A 23,131-nucleotide genomic window follows, 5' to 3' on the forward strand; every position below is an offset into this window, starting at 1 on the left:
GTGAATTTTAATAATTTCAATGCGTTGTTGAAGCGTGTATCGTTCCATTTTTATTAATGGCTTAGTTTCTACTTGTCAAATGTCAAAAAATGGCAGCTTCATAAGTAACATCTACCGAAATAGCGGGCTATTCAAAATAACACCTCTTATTGGAAAACCCTGTATATATTAAATGGTCGATTGATAAAACTTTTGACTCTGGGCCCAGAAGTCAGATGAGAAAGTCAGTCTTTGGGTTCAGATCGGGCAAAGACATATTAATTAATTAATTAATTTTTTTAAATGAAAGACAATTGATTGACGACCGGCATAGTCCAGTGGTAACGCATTGGACTGCCATTCCGAAGGTCGCGGGTTCGAACCCGGCGTGCGCAAATAAATTTCATTTGATTAATTTGTGTTATTTCACAATTAATTAATTAAAATAATATATAGTATATTTGCGGCACGTTCCAGAGTGGAAGATACTACCAGTATCGCCCTGGTGTAAGACCACCATTCAGAATTGAAACGTTGCTCCAAATGGCTTTAGCCGTGTTTAGTGACTAGATCTGAATAGCCAGGTACTTCCCCACCTTCCTCTTTCCCTTCCCCAATTACCTTCAGCCTCACAACATCCCCCAATTGGGGATGCCATAGTCTCACTGGCTCCAGACGGGAGCAGTTGGGACTCTTGTGAGGTATTCACTATAAAAAATAAAAAAAAAGACAAACATTCCCGGGTTACGAATAACCTGACAATATTTGAAAATCTCCTACTACCACCACAGTAAGCTGAAAAATGTTGCTTGTGTTGTGATGGAGGACTTAGCCAGCCGAGGAATTGAACACACTACGCCTGGGTGGGACCCAAGCGCGATGTCAACTCGGCCACATGTATTTAAATTAATTATATAATGTGACCAGTGGCGGCTAGCGCTAAGGAGTATTGGAGTAAAGCACTCCCTAAATTTTAATCAATCTTATCAACCAATAATAATACCACCAAAAATCAAAGCAAATAACAGTAATACTGTAAAAGCATCAACTGGCTCGGATTTTCGTTCTTTATATCGCGTGTCATAAGTCGCGTGGTGCGAGAGGATTATCTCTCATGGAAAACGAGAACATCGGTTATCTATACAAGCAGAGTGTGGATGTTGACCATAGCATTGAAATTCCTACGAAACATGAACGGTGCTCACCTCGAAATACCTGAAGACACATTTTTTTGTTGCGCCAAGATGGCACCACTTTTGTTCACAGTTCACGTACCGATAACTCCAGCACCTCATTGCAGAACAGTTTTAGTATTACCCCTGGTGACCACCATTCATAATTAAAGTTTTGCTAGAAATGGCTTTACCGTCATAAAATGTTTGCTGTTATTCAATAACACTTTTATAGTATAGCGACTATTTAAACAACGTACATTTAACATATGATAGTGAATATATGTATAGTAAATTGTATTTCTTAGTTCTCGTCACTAGAGTGACCTGTGCTGATGCGGACTAAAGTTATTTAGTTCTATTTTATATTACATTTATACAGTACAAAGATAAGATCTATGTTATCAACAGTACTGTTATCTATTGGGATATTTATCAACAATAATTTTCAAAATATATAATGTTGACTCCATATTCTTTTAAAACTTTTAAAATTGCAACCATGTTTTTATTTATTGCAGTATTCCTTCTGTCTCCAAAATCAATATGAGCTCCTGTTTGACCTAATTCTGACAAAGGTTAAGACTGAACAATGGTAACTTTGCTATGTTGAGGTTACTAGCAAAAGCTAAACTGCTACAAAAGGCAAAGAGTCTTACAATAGGAGATGGTACACCCTGGTACAGAATATTGATTATCTTATTCATGCTATATGTCAGCAGAAACGAAATTCACTTTCCTGTTCACACTGTACAAACATCACCTATTAGTCTGGTTGATCTAGGAAATTCATTGCAAAAACTATAGTTTATTCATTTAAACCTTAAACAATCCATGTTATGTGTGAATTCGTCCTTAAAATGGTGTCAATTACAATGCGGAAATGGTTGCCATTGTTTAATATGTACAATATTTCTTAATTCAGTGTTTAATGTTATCTTTTTTGAGTGCAGTTGAGTGATTATTATAGTTGAGTCAAAATGAATACAACAAAATGGCTGCCTCTGGAAACTCCAGAAACCTTGAAGGTTTACGCCCAGTGTAAAGATCTAGAAAATGCAACGGTTACCATGAGCATTAAAATATTACACATTATTAATGGGTGGAACTGTAACAATTCAACCAGCAACAAGATGTGCGGGAAGAATTATGTCGAAAATATGGGAAATATTCAGGTATATATTAAATATGTTGAAATTACGGGAAGATTATTCTGCATCTTTTATTTTTATTTTTTACATTAACCCCACACAGGAGGCTAAAAGGAAAATAATTTCCTCAGGGCCTATGTCATAATTGGGGGTGCTGTGTGGAGGGTCTTTTTAAGGAAATGAAAAGGGTATGAGAGGTGGGTAGGAATCTAGGGATCAGTGTGTCCAGGAGTGATGCACAAATGATCTATCCCTCCCGCTGCGACGCAAGGCAGCTGGAGGACTATTTTATCATTCATCAGGGTTCATCATTATTTTAAAACATTTACGGATGGCCCTCTTGGCATCTAGCAACTGCCGCATGTGTTTCTGTTAGTTTTGTTCTGCCACGCTTTTTTTGTTTGAATAAGTTTACAAAATGGAGTCTTCTTACAAGCGTAAACATGACACCTTAACTTAAAAGCCAAAACACGGAAATTTTACAAAAGATCAATAGCGGTGTTTTGTTTTACGAAATATCTGTTTCAATTTTTTGCACATTTTAACAAACCATTTGTTGAGGGGGCAGATTAGAGAGAGATGCCGTACTTGCTAATATAATTGTCTGGGTTCAATATATCGTCACAAGAAAGATTTATTGCTGTAATGTCACTGCCTACAAGCATAGATCTATCTGGGTCCAGTGGTTCTACGAAGAATCACTAGTTCAATGCTTTGATTATGACATTTATATAATCAAAGGTTCAATGGAAGACCGTGCTTTAAATTTCAGTTTTTCGACAGTTTCAGTTGTTGGCATTTACAGCACTAACAATTTCCTACATTGATATTGTAAGTCCAAAAATGATTATTCTTTGATAAGTGTGTTGTCATTTTACTAAGGTTGGTAAGATCTTGTCTTTAACTATAATAAATCTATCTCACCCACAAAAATCAAAGAAACCAGTAGAGATTATTATATTTTAATTCACAGTGACGATGAATTGTAAATATTTTCATAATACATAATAGTATTAATCTGATTGAATACTCAAGTCCTAAACAATATAACATGATATCTTAATGAACCTACAGTTTTATTTTACCTATCAAACAATCTGTTGCAGGCTCTTGAGAATTTGCTCATCTCTTTATCAAAATTGGTTAAGTTTTACTTCAAGATGAATCCAAAACTTTCAAAAATAGCCCAAAACAACGAGTGCCTAGTGAAGGTGCACAAGAAAAATTTAATGCTGGATCTGCTTTGTTGGAGACGTTTCACACTTTCCTTCCTCCTTGGCAGCTTGATCAATAATATCTTCAAATCATGTCTACACCGCGAGGACAGGTGTAAACTTCTGGAAATATCTTTCGGGTAAATATACAACATTATTAACTACTGCTGTACTACATATATAAATAACAATGATGGTTTTCGCTAATGAGCGGTTATGCAATGAAGTAAAAAAGAAAAACTAAAGCAAACAAGGTCACTTAATAATACTGCGGTTTGAACAGCGCGTCACTACTCCGTAATACTTACAAATAAATACCTCGCAACGAATCCACCAATGGAAACACAGCAAGGAGGTCCTTATATGCGAATTTCAGAAAGCACATATGAAGCTAAAAACCTAATATTTCATAAAACAAAATATGGTTTCTAACGGCACCGGAGTGTGTCAAAACCATAATTCGCTTTTCCGGTGGGTTTTTCATTTAATTCACGGTGTAATTCCATTTTTTATGACTTATTTTATATATTTTTTTTATATTTAGTCCTAAAAGTTTTTGTATTACCTAAGTACATATAAGTACATTAAAGATATATATGTTTTCTTAATGTTATCAGCTTTTTAGTTATTTTTGTGGTAAAATAAATCCTGTCACAAATATATAAACTTTTCGTTAAAATGTTTTTTCTCGTAATAACTTATACTTGTGGCTGTCGTGACGTGACTCCATAATATATATTCGATGAAGAAGAAAAGCCACCCACGGAAAGCTAATATTTTTTCATTATTTAAGTCGCTTTAAACTGATTCAACCTCCTAATGATTTAGACCACGAACCACTACCGATAAATATGGAACCTAACCTAACTTATTATTATTTTTGCAGACTAACAACTCTCTACAATGAAATATCTTTTTTGAGCAGCAGAGCTTTCACTGCACAGTTTAATATTTGCAGCAATTCTTGTCCCGTTTTAGTTCATCAGCAGAAAAAGATTACCATCATGAAAATTTTGCAGGTACTTCTAACTATTCCTTCCTTATCTCTAATAAAGCAGAAAAACTGTCTGTCAAAAAGGCTGCACACACCTACCTGGAATCGGAGGCAATATCTAGGCAGTGGCGGTGAGCAACCTAGATTGCTTCCTAGTAGACAAACAGGCCCTAACTCTAAAATATAAGATATTGATATGAGTTATTCAGGTCTTCTGTTTCCAGTTGTCATTACATTGGTGTGGCTAAAATTACAGCGATTCATCAACCAGTTCTTTACCCAAATCTTCTTTTTCCTTTTTTTACATAATTACACGCAAGAAATCGCCAGCGCCATTCCTATTTTCTGATGTTTAGAGAGTGTTAGTGCCATCTTGATCGACGACGCTTGCTGCACGATCAGTTAACCTAAATCGTCTCCGATTGCAGGGAGGTGTGTAAGGCCTTTAAAGCTGCAAAATATTTGAATGTTGAGCATTTAATTTTCTATTTTACTATCAAAATAAGAAAGAGCACCATATTTTTAATTTCATATTTTTCCCAATTAGATTGTTGAAACTCCGGTGAAACAGGGTAGTAACTATGTAATAATACATAATTTATTTTACTGTCCACTCAATAAATTATAATGCCCATAATGTTTGGCAGGTTCTAGCGCAAAGTAGGGCAGAGTTTTGCTGTCACAATCTGATAGATTGCCTCCTAACTAGCTACAGGCCGTGTAACGCAGTGGAAGCTGAAGAATGCTCTGATAATTCCAGTCTGGAAATCTACCAGTAAGAAAAACCACACTAATATATATCACATCACCACCCTTTATCCCTGGGTGAAATTTGGCCTCTTCCCCAAATGGTCTGTTCCGATGTGCGCAAGGCGGGAATCAAAATTATAATTATGACATATTTTATTCTATAATTGTGCGAACCCTAAGCCAAAAAAGGTTAGTAATAATAATATTTGTTTAGCGCTATTTTTGTGCAAAATCACCTCAAGGGCGCCGCACAAATATATAGTAAATGTCTACAATGATCTTTCTTATTACTTATTATTATTATATTTCTTTCTTATTATAATAGACCCGATATAGTTTTACATGACAAAATTTAAAAAAATAACTTATATCATTGATGTCGCTATTCCAAATTCCTGTAATATTCAAAAATCTGTTTCTGAAAAAATAAAAAATACACAAATTTAGGAAATGAGATTAAAAGAATTTGGCATTCTCAGACTATAAAAATATTACCATTTGTTGTTTTGACTACTGGCATTATACCTAGCTCTCTCATTCAAAATTTAGGCGTATTAGATCTGTCAAAGAATCTATATATAAAAATGCAAAAATTAGTCATTTTAAATAAATGTAGGATTACGAAATTTTTTTAAATATTTATATTGAGGGATCAGTAGGATTTATAGGTCCAGTTAGGAGTTCTACCGAGCCAAACCCTCTGATATGAAAATATCTGGAGTCAGTGAATTATGTTCCCATTTGATCTCTGGTGAGTTGACGTGTTGTTCTTGTATTGTTTTGTATTTATTATGCTTATATAATGCACTTGCATACTGTGGATTGACTAGATGATCATTTGTGGAAGGTAAGTGTGTGGAAGGGTTTAGTTTTTCCTGTGGAAAAGATTTAACCCGGACAAATAGTCAGAAATACATTAAAAAAAAAAAACTGTAGACAGTCAATCTATGAGTATTATTGACTTATTGCATCCACCGGTTCGTTGATCTATAATACAAAACTATATGTACAATGCATTTGATGAATGAACGTGATGCTTCATTAGAATGTATATATTTTATTATTATTATTATTTATTTATATTTTGTACAGGCAGATAATATACAGGTACATACTTACCTGGCAGGTCACTTGAGATTAACACGGTTTATTGTTTATTAGAGAAACTTAGATGCAGTTTGTCACTAGAAATGGTATGCAGAATTGGCTTTAGGGCAGGTATATCATTTATAGTCAGTGCATAGAACCAAATTTCGAAGTATCTTGCGTTCAAAGAATGCAATTACTTATGCAAAATACTTTTTATGTATTTTTCAGAGCTTTAACAAGACACATGACTCCGCCCGCTGAGAGAAGAATCGAGACGCAGAATACCAACAATCTCTGCGTGCCACCAAAACGTGCCGCTAAGCACAACAAGAGTGATTGCAAAGAAGAAGCAGTCAATCAACCTTCGGCAGAAGTGAATAATGCTGAGAATGAAATGAAAGATGAAAAAGCGTTGTCTTCAATTTATGAGCCAACGTCGGAGAGCGAAGTTCCTTACACCTCGATGAATGAATACTATGATGAAACTGATAATAGCTTTAATAATTGTACAGGTAATATTATATGTTATACAGCAGTGATGCGCAACCTTTTTGACGCAATAATTTGTTCAGGTTTTTTTAATTATTTTTTTAATACCTACGAGATTGCGTAAATATATATGTATACAGTGTCCGGAAACTCATAGCACAAGCGGAAAACTGGTGAATCTAAATCATATTTGGAGCTGATTTTGTGTTATAACTTTTTTTGAGTTTTTGTTTTCGAGTAAATCAAGTACAAGTTGAACAAGCGGGAAACTGGTGAATCTAAATCATATTTGGAGCTGATTTTGTGTTATATCCTCTCTTTTTTGAGTTTTCGTTTTCGAGTAAATCAAGTACAAGTTGAAATTTTTCAGGTCAAATGTGAAAAAATCGGTTGCTTGGTCATCTGTTTAAAATCTTTTAAAATGTATCTAATCGTAGACCATGCACCAAATGTTTTTAAACCTCATAGTTTTTTTTTAAATAATCGAAATGCTCACATTGAAAATTGAATTCATCACTTTCCCGATTATACGATGACTTTCTAGACACCGTGTATAGCACTCATGTCAACCCATGAGTCGGAATTACAGATGAGTGTAAAAGTGTGAAAGACCTAAATAGTTACAATTTACCCATAATGGGTTGTTTTGTATTGTTTTTAACCTGTTTGGAATTAACTAAAATATATACCACTATTCTTTGTTTACTTCTAGGAGTTTCAACATTGCAAGACTTGATACACAGAGAAGAAATGTACGTAGAAGTTATATTAGATACAGCGCTAAGAATATCCCCGGCAATATTTGGAAATGACGGCGTGAAAAAATCCAAAGCAGGCAAGTACAAATCATTTAAGTAATAAAACTGCAAAATTACATAATAATATCATCATTGAGCTATTAACCTTACCGTTACCAAGCTCAAAAACTTCCTTACAATTCAAATATGACACGCCAGTTGGAATGTTGGAATTTCGAAAAAGATATTTTTCTTTTCTACTTCTAAAATCATGTAGAATCAACCCCCGAAGTTAGTGCACTTTACCCCCCGGACACCCTGTGTAGTTATTGTGGAACAGCAGCTATAAAAATAATCGTTAATTTATTCGTTACGTTCATTTAATATTTTTAAGAAATCATTTTATCTACGCATGAATGTGCGTATATGCACACTAGCAACTTTCTTCCTTTAATATCTTTCACAGATAATTTGATGTGCCGCACACTAAATTTAAAAAATTAAAGGTAATGTTGGTTATAACTAATTTTGATTTTGTTTGCGTATAAAATTTTGGACATTTTACAGCATAACGACCATAATGTATGCTGATGATGCGGTGCTGATTGCTAACAGTATGGAAGATCTACAGTCTCTCGTGTCTAGGATGAACGAAGTATGTATGAAGAATGAGTTAATGTTTAATGTAAGTAAGTCTAAAGTAATGGTGTTTGAAAGAGAGAGAGTACGAAAACAGTGTGCAATATAGTTGTGAATGAAGAATACTTGGAGCAAGTGGATGAGTTTGTGTATTTAGGAAGTATTTTTATGAGATATGGTAAGGCTGACAGAGATATTGAAAGAAGGGTAAATGCAGGTAACTCCATTAATGGAGGACTAAACGCAGTTGGCGCTAACAAAAAATTGTCCAAAGAAGCGAAGTTAGCAGTCCACAATGGAGTGCTGGTACCTACCCTGATGTATGAAAGTGAGGCATGGAACTAGCAGAGAAAGGGTGAAAATAGACTGAATGCTGTAGAAATGCGATCCCTGAGGCGTATGTATGGTAAAACCATGTACGATCGTGTGAGAAATGTGGAGATCCGCAAAGAGTGCAAGGCTGATGTAAGCGTAATGAGTAAAATTAAGAAAGGGGCGCTTAGATGGTTTGGGCATGTAGAGCGAATGAGCGAAGAAAGGAGTGTAAAGAGGATATATGTCGCAAATGCGAACGGTAGCAAAAGTTGGGGACGCCCGAGGAAGACATGGCACGATCAAGTGAATCAGATACTTGAGTCGGGCCATGTTTAGAGCCAGAATAATAGAAGAGTATGTATGAGACGGTGTATGAATGTGAATGAGGCAAGAATTGTGTGCCAAGACCGAGTTGTTTCCCGGTCCGTCCTCTCTTCCTACCCGTGCGGAGAAAAGGCGTAGTTAGTTAGTTAGTTAGTTACGACTATAATAAATGGATCGCTAATCCTGAAAACTATTTTTTTCAGGTGAACTATGCCTCAGTAATCGTTTAGCAGTTCATGTGTTGGAGTATTATCAAAACATTCTATGGGGTGACGTCGGAAGTTACCTCGAACACGTTGTCCTCTGGTGGGGAGCAAGCCCTCTAGCTTCAAGGTCAGTTTACGGTTGTATTTATTTAGCTGAAAGGATGAGACCACTTATTAATTATGCAAAAAAAACATTACCGTTAACATAAACCTGTAACTAGACTGCCGTAAGTAAAAGTTTGTTAAACTTAGATACATAATCGACTTTTAAGTTTTGCATCTTCGCTATGTGTATGGATATATTAATGTGAATCAAGAGTTATATATTTGTATTACATTTTGTTAGAATGAATTATAAAGATTTCCAGTGTAAATAACTGTGAACTATGACCGAGTTTTATGCAAATGTTACTTTCAGAATTCAAACCAATGAAAAACTTTACCTTAAAAGATGTTTGTTTGTCGTAGTAATACGAGCGTGAAATCGGGCATTTTTGCTGTGTATTCTTAGGATGGTTTACTATCAAACATAGTAGATACTTAACTAAAAACATCTGATTTTTTAACCCCTTGAATGCCAAGCATGAGTTTACTCGTGCTTGGTACTTTTAGTGGGCGGCCAACTACGAGTGTGGTTGTTGGATTTGTATTGTGACTATCATTAAAACTAAATAATCTGGCGCCACAAATAAGTAATAAAATTAAAGTTTGGCAACTTGTAATAAATATAAAAATTTTAAAAAAAAACTTTATTCCAAAATACTCGAGAAAAACAAGAATAATTAAAACCTTGACAAATTTATTATAATTTTCAATTCAAAACTATTATAACCATGTATGATGACGATGAATATTGTATTGTGGCACCCGATTTTTGGTGCCATTGAATTCTTGGCATTCAAAGGGTTAATTGTAAATGTATATGCTTCATATAGAACTGAATAACAGAACTTGAATAGGACTTTCACAGAACCCAAAAATGACTGTTGAAATTTGATGAATTGTTCAAATTCTGTGAAAAAAACCCATCTTTAGATACGTTCTTATCCCAGGCGAAATTACTGGTATTGTAAGGACCTACGTAAAATGCACTTTAACCATGCATAATTTAATATACCTTATTACTTGTAGCATAATGTACAGTGTATGTCTTAATAAACCAATGTTTTTTTGTATCTGTTTCTTGTAAGGTCTCCGCATTCAAGTCAACACTTGAGAGAATGGCTGTTGTCCCTGAACAAAAATGGTATTGATCTTTACAATATTATGCAAAAATGAAATATATATTATGAGTAATGAAATATCTATTGCAGATTTATTATTTACTTTGCTACTTCAACTTACAGATGTACCACAACTGATGTTGGTTGCCTTACAAAGTTTAGCAGATGCTTTGGGCTGTCACGTCACCTCTACTTCTTGGGACAAACTGTTTAGGTATAACAATAGATCTATGTATTGACTTCCACAGAGGTAGGCAGAGAGAATGGAACGCCAGATAACTCGGTCTTGACATTCTTCTTGCTTCATTACATTCGTAAACTCACATTCATCATCTCACACATATCCTTCTGTTATGACTCTTGACATGGCCCAACTCAATTATTTGGATCAATTGATCGTGTCATGTCTTCTTCGAACATCTCTGACTTCTACAATTCGCATCGTATACTCTCCTTTATTCATTCATCTGCTCTTACTACTTTGATAATTGCAAAATTACTTTGCGGCACCATTTTTATATATATTTAGAACTAGCCGTACACTGCCACGCATTGCTGTTGCTGATTCTGTCTGTGCAGATACAGAAACAATAGAGCATGTTGCTTTTACTTCCAACAGATGGCTCTGTTTTTCAAAAAAAGCATGTTTGTCGAACAGATTGCGCTGTTTTAAAAAAAAAACATGTTTTTACTTGTCACAGGTGACATCTATATATTATAGGTACCTACCTATATAAAAACACATGCATATTTGAATACAACATTGTGTCAAAATTTCAAAGCTATCATTGAAGAACTTTCGAAGATTTAAAATTTTGAACAAACAAACATTTACATTTTTATTTATATAGATAGATTTACTAGTTGTACCCCACCACGCGTTGATATGGCTCAGTCTGTCTGTGCAGATAGAGATATAATTGCTTTTACGTCCAACAGATGGCACTGTTTTTCAACAAAAGCATTTTTGTCCAACAGATTGCGCTGTTTTTAAAAAAGCATGTTTTTACCTGTCACAGTTGACATCTATATAATATAGGTATATAAAAAAAAATCCCTATTCGAATGCAACGTTATGTCAAAATTCAAGATTTAAGTATTTGCACAAATGAACATTTATATTTTTATTATAGAAGAAGATATGTAATAAAAAAAATGTTTTAATTAATAACACTGCTTATTAATATCTCGACATGTTTCAAAATAGATACATTTATGACTATTGGTCCTGAAACATATTGAGATTATTAATAAACAGTGGTTAAAACAACGTGTTTTATGATTGATTTGTATTTTTTACGCAAAAAAAGTGCAATATATTTTTTATGGAAATGGTTGTGAGTACATATTTGCAATGTTTGATTTCAGGTTATGTTTTGGAAAAAGTTTGGACCCAACTCCGGTAAAGAGCGAACATTATGGGATACCTTCGATTAGAGAGGTAACTCATAAATTACACGTGCTTAGTGCTGCAATTATTGGGACTTTTTATAGGTCTTTAACTCTTTAAATGCGTCACATTTCGATGTTAGGTGTCCTTGTATGTGGCACTTTTTCATTGATATATTTTTGCAACTCAACTGCTGTGACATTTGCCTATAACATATTAATGACCATGAATGTCTTGACCGTAAGAATAATGCTTCATTTAAACTTGTTTCCATTTAAAATTAACTAACTAACTAACCATCACGCCGTTTTCCGCAGCGGTATGCAGAGAGGACGGACCGCCAAACAACTCGGTCTTGGCACACACTTCTTGCCTCATTCACACTCATACATCGTCTCATACATACTCTTCTATTATTCTGACTCTTGACATGGCCCGACTCGAGTAGCTGATTCACTTGATCGTACCATGTCTTCCTCGGGCGTCCCCGACTTCTGCTACCATTCGCATTCGCATCATATATCCTCCTTACACTCCTTTCTTCGCTCATTCGCTCTACATGTCCAAACAATCTAAGTGTCCCTTTCTTAATCTTACTCATTACGCTTACATCAGCCTTGCACTCTTTGCGGATCTCCACATTCCTCACACGATCAAACATGGTTTTACTACACATACGCCTCAGAGATCTCATTTCAACAGCATTTAATCTACTTTCTTTGCCAGTTCCATGCCTCACTTCCATACCTCAAGGTAGGTACCAAAACTCCGTTGTGGAGTGCTAACTTCGCTTCATTGGACAATTTTTTGTTAGCGCCAACTGCGTTCAGTCCTCCATTAATGGAGTTATATTACACTATACAGAGTTTCCATTTATGTAGCTTTATATGGCACATTTAGCATAAAAACAAAAACAATTAAATGTTTTGACAGCCGAGTAGCCTTTGGTTAGTCTTCTGGCCGCCTGCATAGATATCATTCTGAAGCAGTGTAACATGTGTTGAGCCAAGACTTAGCTGTTCTTAACGCTTCCAGTGTTCTCAAATGGGTGCTAACTTCTCGGACATGCTCCACGACCTGGTGATGCTGAGCAACCTGTGTGAGGTGACCAGTGACTACATCATGGGCGCTCCTGTGGATGAGTTACCAATTGTTGAACAGATACCTACAATGCATAGATTAGGCGAGTATTAGCATGAAGTTTTTTGATTTCAGAGTTGAATTTCTCTCAAATTTCTTAAATTTTTATAAAACTGGTAACTTTAATAACAATCTGAAAATAATTCTTAAGCTGTATTACGCATGTTAAAATGTGTTGTGAAGACAGTGTACACGTCCACTAAATGACTAAATGACCGTTTCCATACAAGCCTTTTCACTATCTGTTTTTCCATACACCCAAACAATCATTAATTGTACATGGCTAGAACTGATATTTGTTTTTGTACACAGACCTTAATGTGTTTTATGTTAGTGAATGCAGTGAAATTTCTATCTATCGTTTTTGAAGGGAATTTAGAAAATACCTAAATTCATACTTAAATTTTTGATTTTTTATAAAAAAGATATGCATTTCAAGTACATATAAATATGTTTAATACTTGTCTACATAAATGTGTTTTTCAACAGGATTTTTTCCACTTTTTAATCTTTCTTAAAGAGTACACACTTTTTTCACTAGACGGTTCATTTTTACAGTTGAAATGCTCAAAAGCCAGAAAGTTAAAAGATAAGTGTTTGAACGACAACTAATGTCAGAATCGACTGTCGGCAGCGATTAATTGAGTAAAATAGTACAAAAAATGTATGCTTTAAACGATTAAGACGGTAAAATGATACATAGAGAACAATTGATGTAATCGAACTTTGTATGAAATTAATTTAGGACTGGAAGAAATAAACGACACATGCGGAAAAACGGTGATTGATTGAGATTTCACTGTTTGTATAGTAATAATGTAATGAATGTAAATACTTCACGAATCGTTTTCTCATTGCTGAAGATCGTGGCCACCACTCCAATTTCCCAGGTGGTCAAGGCTCCTTCACTCCTCATAGTTCTGCGCTACGATATAGCTTGTGATATTTGATCACTCCAACGCATCGGCGATCTTTCTCTGCTTCTTCTGCCTCCCACTTTACCAGTGAATATGAGTCTCTCCAGGTTTCAGTTATCAGTTTGGCGAGCAACATGCCCAAATTGTCTTAGAAATAAGGGCAGCAGACAGTTGGTAGCCTGTGGATGCTTAGCTCTACCAGCATTGATATACTATCCTGCCTGGCTGTTCATGGAATCCTGAGCATTTTTTTGAAGTGAAACTTCTTTACGCGCGTTATGCATTTTTGAGGACCGGAGTAAAACCGACTCATGACCGTCACGAAAAACCGTGATCATTTCGCTATAGGAGCCTAGCTAATATTATATACCTAGTTTAGGTCACTCTCCAAACTCAGCTTCGCGGTCTAGAGGCAGAGCGCCCGACTGCCGTCGTGAAGAACCGAGGTTCGATCCCCGCTATAACTAATTTTTTTTTTCTTTTTGTGATTTTTTTAATACGAGGAAAAGTGATAAAATGCTCTAGTGCTGCGACTTTTAGATATTTTGACTATATGATATTTTGGTCGAAATATAGCTTACAAATCGAGCCGGAAGAGTCGCTCGGTATTTTGATTAATTATTTTTATTTTGAATCATTAAAATTACTAATCAAGGCAGATAACGCGACTAATTACCCTCGCAGACGTGCGTGACAAGTTTTTTTAGTAAAAAACACAGCCGTAAGTGAGTTTTTCAAAATTTAGAAATGTTTTTCAAATTCAGACTCCATACGGGTATGAGACTGTTAAAACACGATAGATCTTTTCCAAAACGGACAATTATACGGAAATATTTTGAAAAACGACAGATATGACTTCACACTGTCGATATATCTTCGATTCGACCCTATATAAAGCGTTAACGAGACGTTATGTGATATTATTCATTTGCCGTGTTTGAAAACGAAAATTTGCCCGGGAGAAGTCAATTGAGGAGTACACGTTGTATACGCGGTTCTCGTCGCGCGAGATACCTCTCGTCGCAGTCTAGAGGCAGAGCGTTCGACACTCGTTATGCAGGACCCGGGTTCGAATCCCATATTTTTATAACTTTTAATTTTTCTTATCACATGCTACTTATAAATATGTCAATAGACAGAAAAAAAAAGAGAGAATTAAATGAAAAGAGAGAGAGAAGAATACTAAAAGTTTCACTTCCGTCGTGCGTAGGCTTGCCACACACTGTATTTTTTTCTAACCAGTTATCTAAATATTTTTAGATTTAAACTTATATCTGTCTCTGTATTCAGACCATTCTGTTCACACGTGTCGACTGTGGAGCCTTGCGGAGACCAGGAGACTTGCCAACATGTGGGAGATGGATTCCTTCTTCAGGATAATGCACAATGACATTCAAACATGCCTCGAGCAGTTGTCCAACCTGAGATTTGCCGATCATTCGCTGGTTATTGATTCCGGTAAATATAAAGTACTAAGTACTTTATTTATTTATTTTATATATATAATTACAAACAATACAAAACAAAATGAACCTTTGTCTGTCCAACTGGGAAGGATTCCCGTTTCAGGACAGCCAAAGTGTGTATTTAGTACATAATATTCTTACAATGGAATGGCGATGCTGTCAAAACAAATTTTGAGAACATTGTTGATTGCATTCGAAGTGACAGGATGGTATCTTTATCCTTGAAAGAATCGCAAAGACGTAATTTATTACCAGGGTCAATTTGGATAACATTAGTAATTGCATTCAGAATAGGTGATTGTTTTCTTTCGGGACATCACAAGTCTGAGATTCTTTCCAGTGCATTTTGGAGAACATTTACAATTGTATAGTTGAAATTTCCACATTTATAAATCAGTATAAGACATATGAACCCTATAGTACTTTTTTTTAGAATTTCTTAGGTGATAGAAATTACAAATTACTAAACCAGAATATATGCCGTATGACATATGAATTTCCAATTTTAAAATTTCGAATCTTTATTTATTAAATGGTCATTATTATACAGTAATCAATATAAAACCGCACGAAAGATTTGTAAATTTAAATTTACTTATAACATAATTTCATACTCAGTCTGAAAAATAAATGTAGATAAAATGTAGATCTCTGCAATCGTTTGAATTGCTTTAAATGACAACACCAGGATGGTTCAAATCATATAGACCGTCAAAAACCTCCATAAGAGGAACTTACGAGTTAATATCCACTCGAGCGATTAGTTGTTTATATATAATTTTTCCATACTATTTAATTAATATCATTTCTCAAAATATTAATATGGAAACATATGAACCGCTTACTGTGGTTTAAAGCCGATAAATCTATAAAGATTTTGCCATTTATCCTGACCAAGCGATCGCTCAAATTTTTAGTAATTAATCATCACATTTATACTAAGGCCTAATTTTATAATCGATTTTTTTTCATTATTTTTTTTAATTCCAGGTAAACTTGGAGTACATGAACAAGTGTGTGCCAAAATGAGAGAAAAAATAGTTTCAGAAATAAAAGTAAACATAGAAAAACTGAAGGTGAGTAGATTTAAAATAAACCATTTTAATAAATTAATAATATTAGATAGTAAACTAAAGATGTGATTAACTGTTCACTTCCCTAGTCAACTTGTGCTCTCCTTCCTTGTCTCCAAGCAATTCTAGTATTATGAAAATTGCACAGCCTTTTAGAATTTCCAGATCAAGTTTTCAATACAAATTTCCATCGTGAATAATAGAGATATGAAATATCCACTTAACCCAAAGTCTTCAAAGCATCCACCACATGTTTTTCGGGCAAGGTTAACAATACCACAACCACTCATCATTTTGAAAAATCACAATGACGCCAATCGCTAACAAAACTTAATTTGTAATTAACATGTATTTATTACCAACACCACTAAGTGAAAACTTCATTGTCTACAGAACGATTGGCATTTAAAATTTGAAACCCAGATGTCACCTGTATGTCCGTTATTCTTTAATAATCCAATCAACTTCAGACCCGGTTGGAGTTTAAGACATAGCGATACACCCCTGCTGGGCGGGATATGATGCCAAAGAGTTAGCTATCAAAAAAAAAATAATAGCCGTCATAGGACGCCTGGCATCGAAATTGATTTTTATTGAAGGAAGTGAAAATTAAAGTAACCAAGTCTTCATATTTTAGACAGTAAAACAATTGTTTTTTTACTATTAAAATATAATATTATAAATTAAAAATTCATCATCACTTGGAATAGATTCCATTGCCAATTTTAATGAAAATAGAAGCAAATATACCAAACAATATTGGCGGCTTGGCAGAAAAAGCTGATGAGACATAAGGCTGGTCGAATGAAGCGTTGTTAAGTGCAAGAGCTTTGTACAGTATTGCCATGCAAGAGTCGGTTCTCGATTGCTTGTGTATGTAGATAAACTAAGAATGATAATATGTTATACTAAATTTTTATGTCAAAGCAACTGTTTTTCAGCATGCATTTCCATCAAGAGCTATGGAGCTTTAAAATTTAAAAGAAATAAGACATGTTATGTTATAGTGATTTATTTTTGAGGTATTATGCTGCTTTGCAGCTAAAATTAAGTGTTCATCATCAGCGCAGATATGCAGATTATGGTGAAGTGTGTGTTTATGTGTGTAGATTAACCTTTTGAACGCGTTAATTTGCTCCGTTTTATCTATACCCGTAAGCGGTACATATTTTCAAATACCTATGCACGCAATTAAATGTCAAATTATAGCATTCTGGCATGATTTATTGGACTATATAGACAGAACAGATTATTCTCCACAATATGAAAACAAATCCTCGTGTGTCAACACTCTTAGATGTTTATAAAAACAAAAACATAAAATTTCATACAAAGACGTACCGTATCTTTTGAATGTGGTCCCGCCATTCACTCGGCGTGTGTGTACTTAGGTGATAGACACAAGTGGGACACCATGATCACTTATCATTTTTAGTTATGAAAAGTTGTGAATGACATACTAGTACTAACGCCATCCGTTGACAAAAATGTAAACTAAAGGACTAAAAGGCGCGAAGAGGCGCACTTGATTATCGATCTTTTTTTATGAAATACAATTTTATTTTTGAGAAATTCTTGTAGATGTCAGCATCGTGATAGTTCTACGAATGTCCAAGTGAGCAAGAAATACATTTATGACGAAAGAGCGCTGGAATATCGGCCGTCAAAGTTTCCGTATCAACTGTTGATACAGCCGCATGTGAGTATAGACTTTTTGCCGTAACAACAGTTGATACAGCCGCGTGCAAAGAGTTAATAGTTCTTAATATCCGATATGTGATGGCTACACCAAAACTAAACTCCGAAAACCACATTATTTTGACTAATTATCCTGAAATACCGGTCCTAAGAGGACTGATGAGGGCAACACGGTATCGCATCTACATATATAAGCACACACTTCACCACAATTTACACATCTGCACTGATGATGGGTAATGTAACGCTGTCCAAAACGTCGTGTCAAGAAGAAGAAGATCAACATGGAATAATACACCACAAATAAATCACAATAATACTTTTGGCCGTAAAAATCTCAAATCATATCTAATATTATGTTTTTCAGTGGTTTTAAAGTACACACTTATGTAGATAAACTAAAGTACTAAAAACTTTCTTATTACTTCTTTCTTAGAAAACTCCCGATGAATGTGTGCAAGTCCTGTCTTCTATTTGCGGCACCACGAGCCTGGCTCATCTTACAATGATATTCCCATCTAATACTTCTTGGCAGACTATCAAGCACCCTACTGATCCGGAACACTCTCAATATGTTCACAAATACTTGGGTATTGTATTAGAAACTAATCAATCTCAATAAATTAATACAACCTCTTTACCACTAAACTCGTAAGCGTCATAAGTAACAATGGAATGCATAAGAGTTCAATACAACACTTATAGACAATTGTTACGGTTACCGCCGTCTTGCAGTGACAGCGAAATGTTTACATCAGGTAATAAATTAAGCAGAAAGCGGCCAACTCCCTATTCAATCTATTAGATTCCTGAAAGTTTCTTATAAAAGTCGCAATCGGTTAGATAAAAAAGCATCAATACAAAAAAATGAATGCATCTAAAACCTCCATAAGAGGAACTTATGATGAATATCCACTCGAGGAATTGTTTGTTTATATATTTTTTTTTTCCATTCTGTTTAATTAATATAATTTCTCAAAATATTAATATGGAAACATATAAACTGCGGTTTGAAGCCAATGAATCCACAAAGATTTTTCTATTTATCCTGACCAAAGGTTCAAATTTTTTTTGCAAACTTACCATAATACACCAAACATCACTTGAGTGGGTATATTATAATGTCAATATCTTTCTTGTTGTTATTCCTCTTGTAAAACTTTTGTGATATTTAATTTACCTACCTATCCTTTTCATTTTAATTGTTGTATAATGTTGATTTACTTCCTTCCTTTCTTATTTTTTATATTTTATTATATGTTAAGCCAATATGGATTACATTGCATTGCACAACCCCTGCATGTAGCCCGGAATAAAATAATGATAATTATTAATTTAAGCATCGGTGCTACCAGTGGCAGCTGCTCCCTTGGGTCATTTGAACATTGACCCCCCAAAATTATAAGAAATACAGGGTTTTCCAATAAGAGGTGTTATTTTGAATAGCCCGCTATTTCGGTAGATGTTACTTTTGAAGCTGTCATTTTTTGACATTTGACAAGTAGAAACTACGCCATTAATAAAAATGGAACGATACACGCTTCAACAATGCATTGAAATTATTAAAATTCACTTGAGTGAATCAAATGCAAATCATCTTGAGTGATGAGGCCCATTTCCACCTCGGTGGCTTCATCAACAAGCAAAATTGTCGCATCTGGGGCTCGGCAAACCCAAGAGTTATTGTTGAAAAGCCTCTCTATCCTCAACGTGTGACTGTTTGGTGCGGTTTATGGTCCGGCGGAGTCATTGGACCTTACTTTTTCGAAAATGAGGCTGGAGCAACAGTTACGGTGAATGGATTGCGCTATCGAGAGATGATTAATGATTTTTTGTGGCCGGAATTGGATGGTATTGATCTGGACAACGTTTACTTTCAACAAGACGGCGCTACGTGCCACACAAGCAACGAAACCATTGATCTTTTTTGATTGAATATCAAAATAACACCTCTTATTGGAAAACCCTGTATTTATATAATAGCATAAAAAATATTACACAATTTAAAACAACTCAATATTTTAGTGATAAATAATGCTTAGCCGGATTTATAGGGTTAGGTTTACATACAAATTACTTTTTTTTCTTCAAATAAACTTCCACTTTTGGAACTCTAGAGCCTCCTCTGAGTTCTACAAAGTTTTGGAGAGTCCTGGTTATCTCCGTTTAGAAGTCACTTTAAAACACTTCTTGCAGTCCCGTCCTTTCCGCTTATCAGAGAAAATCTTCTTTGGTGGTCAGCTATATTCTATCTTTGTTACATGTCCAACACAGCGGAACCGTTCCAATTTTATAAATCTTATCGTCACCCCATTTCAGAGTTACAGATACTCTCAGAATCGCCCGTTGAGAACCCAAATAGTTTTGCTCGAAATAGTTTTAGCTATATTTAATAACCAAATCTGAAGTCATACATTTCGTAAGCTTCTTATTTCCTATTTCGCTCCCCCACTTACCTCAGCCTAACACTATTCCCCATGAGGAAGTCACAGTTCCACTGGCTCCACATATTTGGAAATCTTGTGTGGTATGGCATAAAAAAAAATCATGAGAATGTGGAAAAAGGGTTAAACAATTGCATGCTACTAAACTATAAGTGAAACCTCTATCTATCATTTTTGAAAGTTATTATGAAAGCGGGAAAATAAATAGAAATAAATTATGAAAGCGGAAAATGATGGATGCAATTAATATTGAAAAAAAAAACTACTTTCATACTTAAATGTTTAATATTCTAAAAATATATACAAATTTTAGATATAAATGAATGCATAAAATGGTTACATCAACGCATTTTGAAGTTGAATTTTTCTACTTTTTAACAACTTTTAATCCTTCTTAAGAGTACGCACTTTTTTCACCAGACAGTTCATTGAAACATTTGAAATCATTTTGAAACACTCAAAAACTAGAAAGTAACAAAATAACTGCACAAGCACGCTTCTGTTTTTTAATGTAACGATAACTAATATCAGAAGCAGCGATCGAACGAGTAAAATATTACAAAAGCTGCATGTTTTAAACATTAATTAATGCAGTAAAACTATGTAAAGAGGAACGTTCGAAGAAATCTATTTTTATGAGTTTTGTTTGAAATTAATTTGAGACTGGAAAAATGACACATGTGGGGAAACGAATATTCGAGAAATTTCACTGTATGTACATAATGTATAAACATATATAATAATGATGACATTCTAACCTAACCTAACTTTTCAGACCGCCTTCTTCTGCCAGTGGTGAAGGCAACGAGTGATAAACTAATTGTAAATATGATTCTGAAAATAATGTGCGAGTCTTGGCTGCACCATATTTATGTTTACAAGGTTAAATTCAGGTAATTTATTTTATCCTGGTAAACATTATTTTTCAGAAACAATACAATATTTCGGTTGAAGATGCTTGATATTATAATAAGTATGTAATTATTGCAGTCATGCAGCAGCAGAGCAACTCCTCGTAGACTTTGACACGGTTCGGATATGGATCACAAAATGTGAGGTTATAACGGACATAACTAGAAGGCAAATGTTGAACAATGAAGTTTTGAGGTTATATTTGTTCATAAAATTTGAATTACATATTCTGTTTCTATATTCAGTATTTTAACTTTATACAGCGATGAATACAGGTATAATTTAACCGATTTTTTTATTCCCGCAGGCGATGTGAGGGAGTGGGCAGATTACTTCTCCATTCCCCGGGAGAGTCCATAACAATGCACGACGTGTCGCAGCCTAATCAAAGAGTTGCAGTGCAGCAAGGTATTCATTTTTACCAATAAACATTTTTACCCATAAATCAACTTCTACAGATTGATAACTTCGGGCTTTTTGTATGAAACAAATTTGTCCTAAAAAACCATAGATATGCCAATATATAGACAGTAAAATTCTTATTCCGAGCCTACTTATTATACTATACACCAATGAAAAACTTTGAAAGTTTATTCCATAGATTTTCATTGGTGGATATAGTTAGGCAAATATATGTCACAATATTTCGGATCAAATTTTCGATTGGAGATACCCCGATATTTCAAGTAAAACTGATGTTGCCAATCCGCATTCTATTTTTGAATGAGTTTGAAAACGAACCAATCAGAGTGAAATGCCAGATGAAAAAAAAACGTTTGGAGATGAAAATGTATCATGTAAATCTTTTCTCTTCAAATTGCGCATTCTATTTTTGAATGGGTTTTTTTTTTAATAATGAATCAGAGTGAAATGAAAATGTTTTGAGAAGAAAATAATTGAGGCCACTGTCCATGGAATGTATATTTATTTCCAGAGCAAGTAGATAATCCGGAAGATTGCGGAGAGATAATGCCAGCAGAGATGTATGTTCCCAACCAACAACAGTGGCTTAAGTTGCGCGCCGGGAAAACCAAACGGCGAAGGAATTTCTGCTGCATGACAATAACTATGTGATATCAATAATGTTGTATATATAAGTTTGACAATAAAATATAGAAATTTAATAAAATGGAACTAAAATCTTTCATTACTATGGCAACACCGAGTAGTAGATTCAAATCTGAGGTTAGGATTAACTCTTTAATATTTATGAGAGTTTGACTTTGAGAAGAAAAATGGTATATGTACATATTTTATTTCCTCCCCTGCTCATCTCACTAGGGAATTCCTGTATCGAGATGAGTAGCTTTACAATTATATTTAATCAAATAAGTAAAGTACGTAGATGTATTATATCGAATATGGGGTTTCTAGGGTGATTTATTATATTTAGATGAGACATGAAGCGAAAAAATAGATTCCGCTTTTTTTACCTCCAACTCTCCCAACGTTCTAACTAAAACTACTGAATCGGTCTACGCGCACCGCTTATCACGTTCTAATAGTGGAACAAGTTTCGACGAGATATATGTACGCAGTACTCTAATTGCAGCTCTATGTACATACAGGGTTTTCCAATAAGAGGTGTTATTTTGAATAGCCTGCTATTTCGGTAGATGTTACTTTTGAAGCTATCATTTTTTGACATTTGACAAGTAGAAACTACGCCATTAATAAAAATGGAACGATACACGCTTCAACAACGCATTGAAATTATTAAAATTCACTATTATTAATTATTAGAATTCCATCGAAAAATCATCTTGAGTGATGAGGCCCATTTCCACCTCGGTGACTTCGTCAACAAGC

At 34.6% G+C, this 23,131-nt stretch overlaps 1 protein-coding gene across 1 annotated transcript; it reads left to right on the plus strand.

Annotated features, from left to right (window-relative positions):
* The first annotated feature begins 2,131 nt into the window (after positions 1 to 2,131).
* Positions 2,132 to 22,407, plus strand: LOC149415493 (uncharacterized). The gene is given in 19 exon segments (XM_089642227.1): positions 2,132 to 2,326; positions 3,409 to 3,656; positions 4,403 to 4,535; positions 5,158 to 5,285; positions 6,578 to 6,861; positions 7,551 to 7,673; positions 9,057 to 9,186; positions 10,250 to 10,305; positions 10,406 to 10,514; positions 11,669 to 11,684; positions 11,815 to 11,826; positions 12,678 to 12,855; positions 15,020 to 15,187; positions 16,186 to 16,271; positions 18,403 to 18,556; positions 21,186 to 21,303; positions 21,401 to 21,517; positions 21,630 to 21,714; positions 22,259 to 22,407. Coding segments are annotated over 19 exon segments (2,478 nt in total). The 3' UTR covers positions 22,397 to 22,407.
* The last annotated feature ends 724 nt before the right edge of the window (positions 22,408 to 23,131 follow it).

This window comes from Hesperophylax consimilis, chromosome 18 (genome assembly GCF_061612785.1).
Source record: "Hesperophylax consimilis isolate HC1 chromosome 18, BYU_Hcon_1.0, whole genome shotgun sequence".
Taxonomy (NCBI): Eukaryota; Metazoa; Arthropoda; class Insecta; order Trichoptera; family Limnephilidae; genus Hesperophylax; species Hesperophylax consimilis.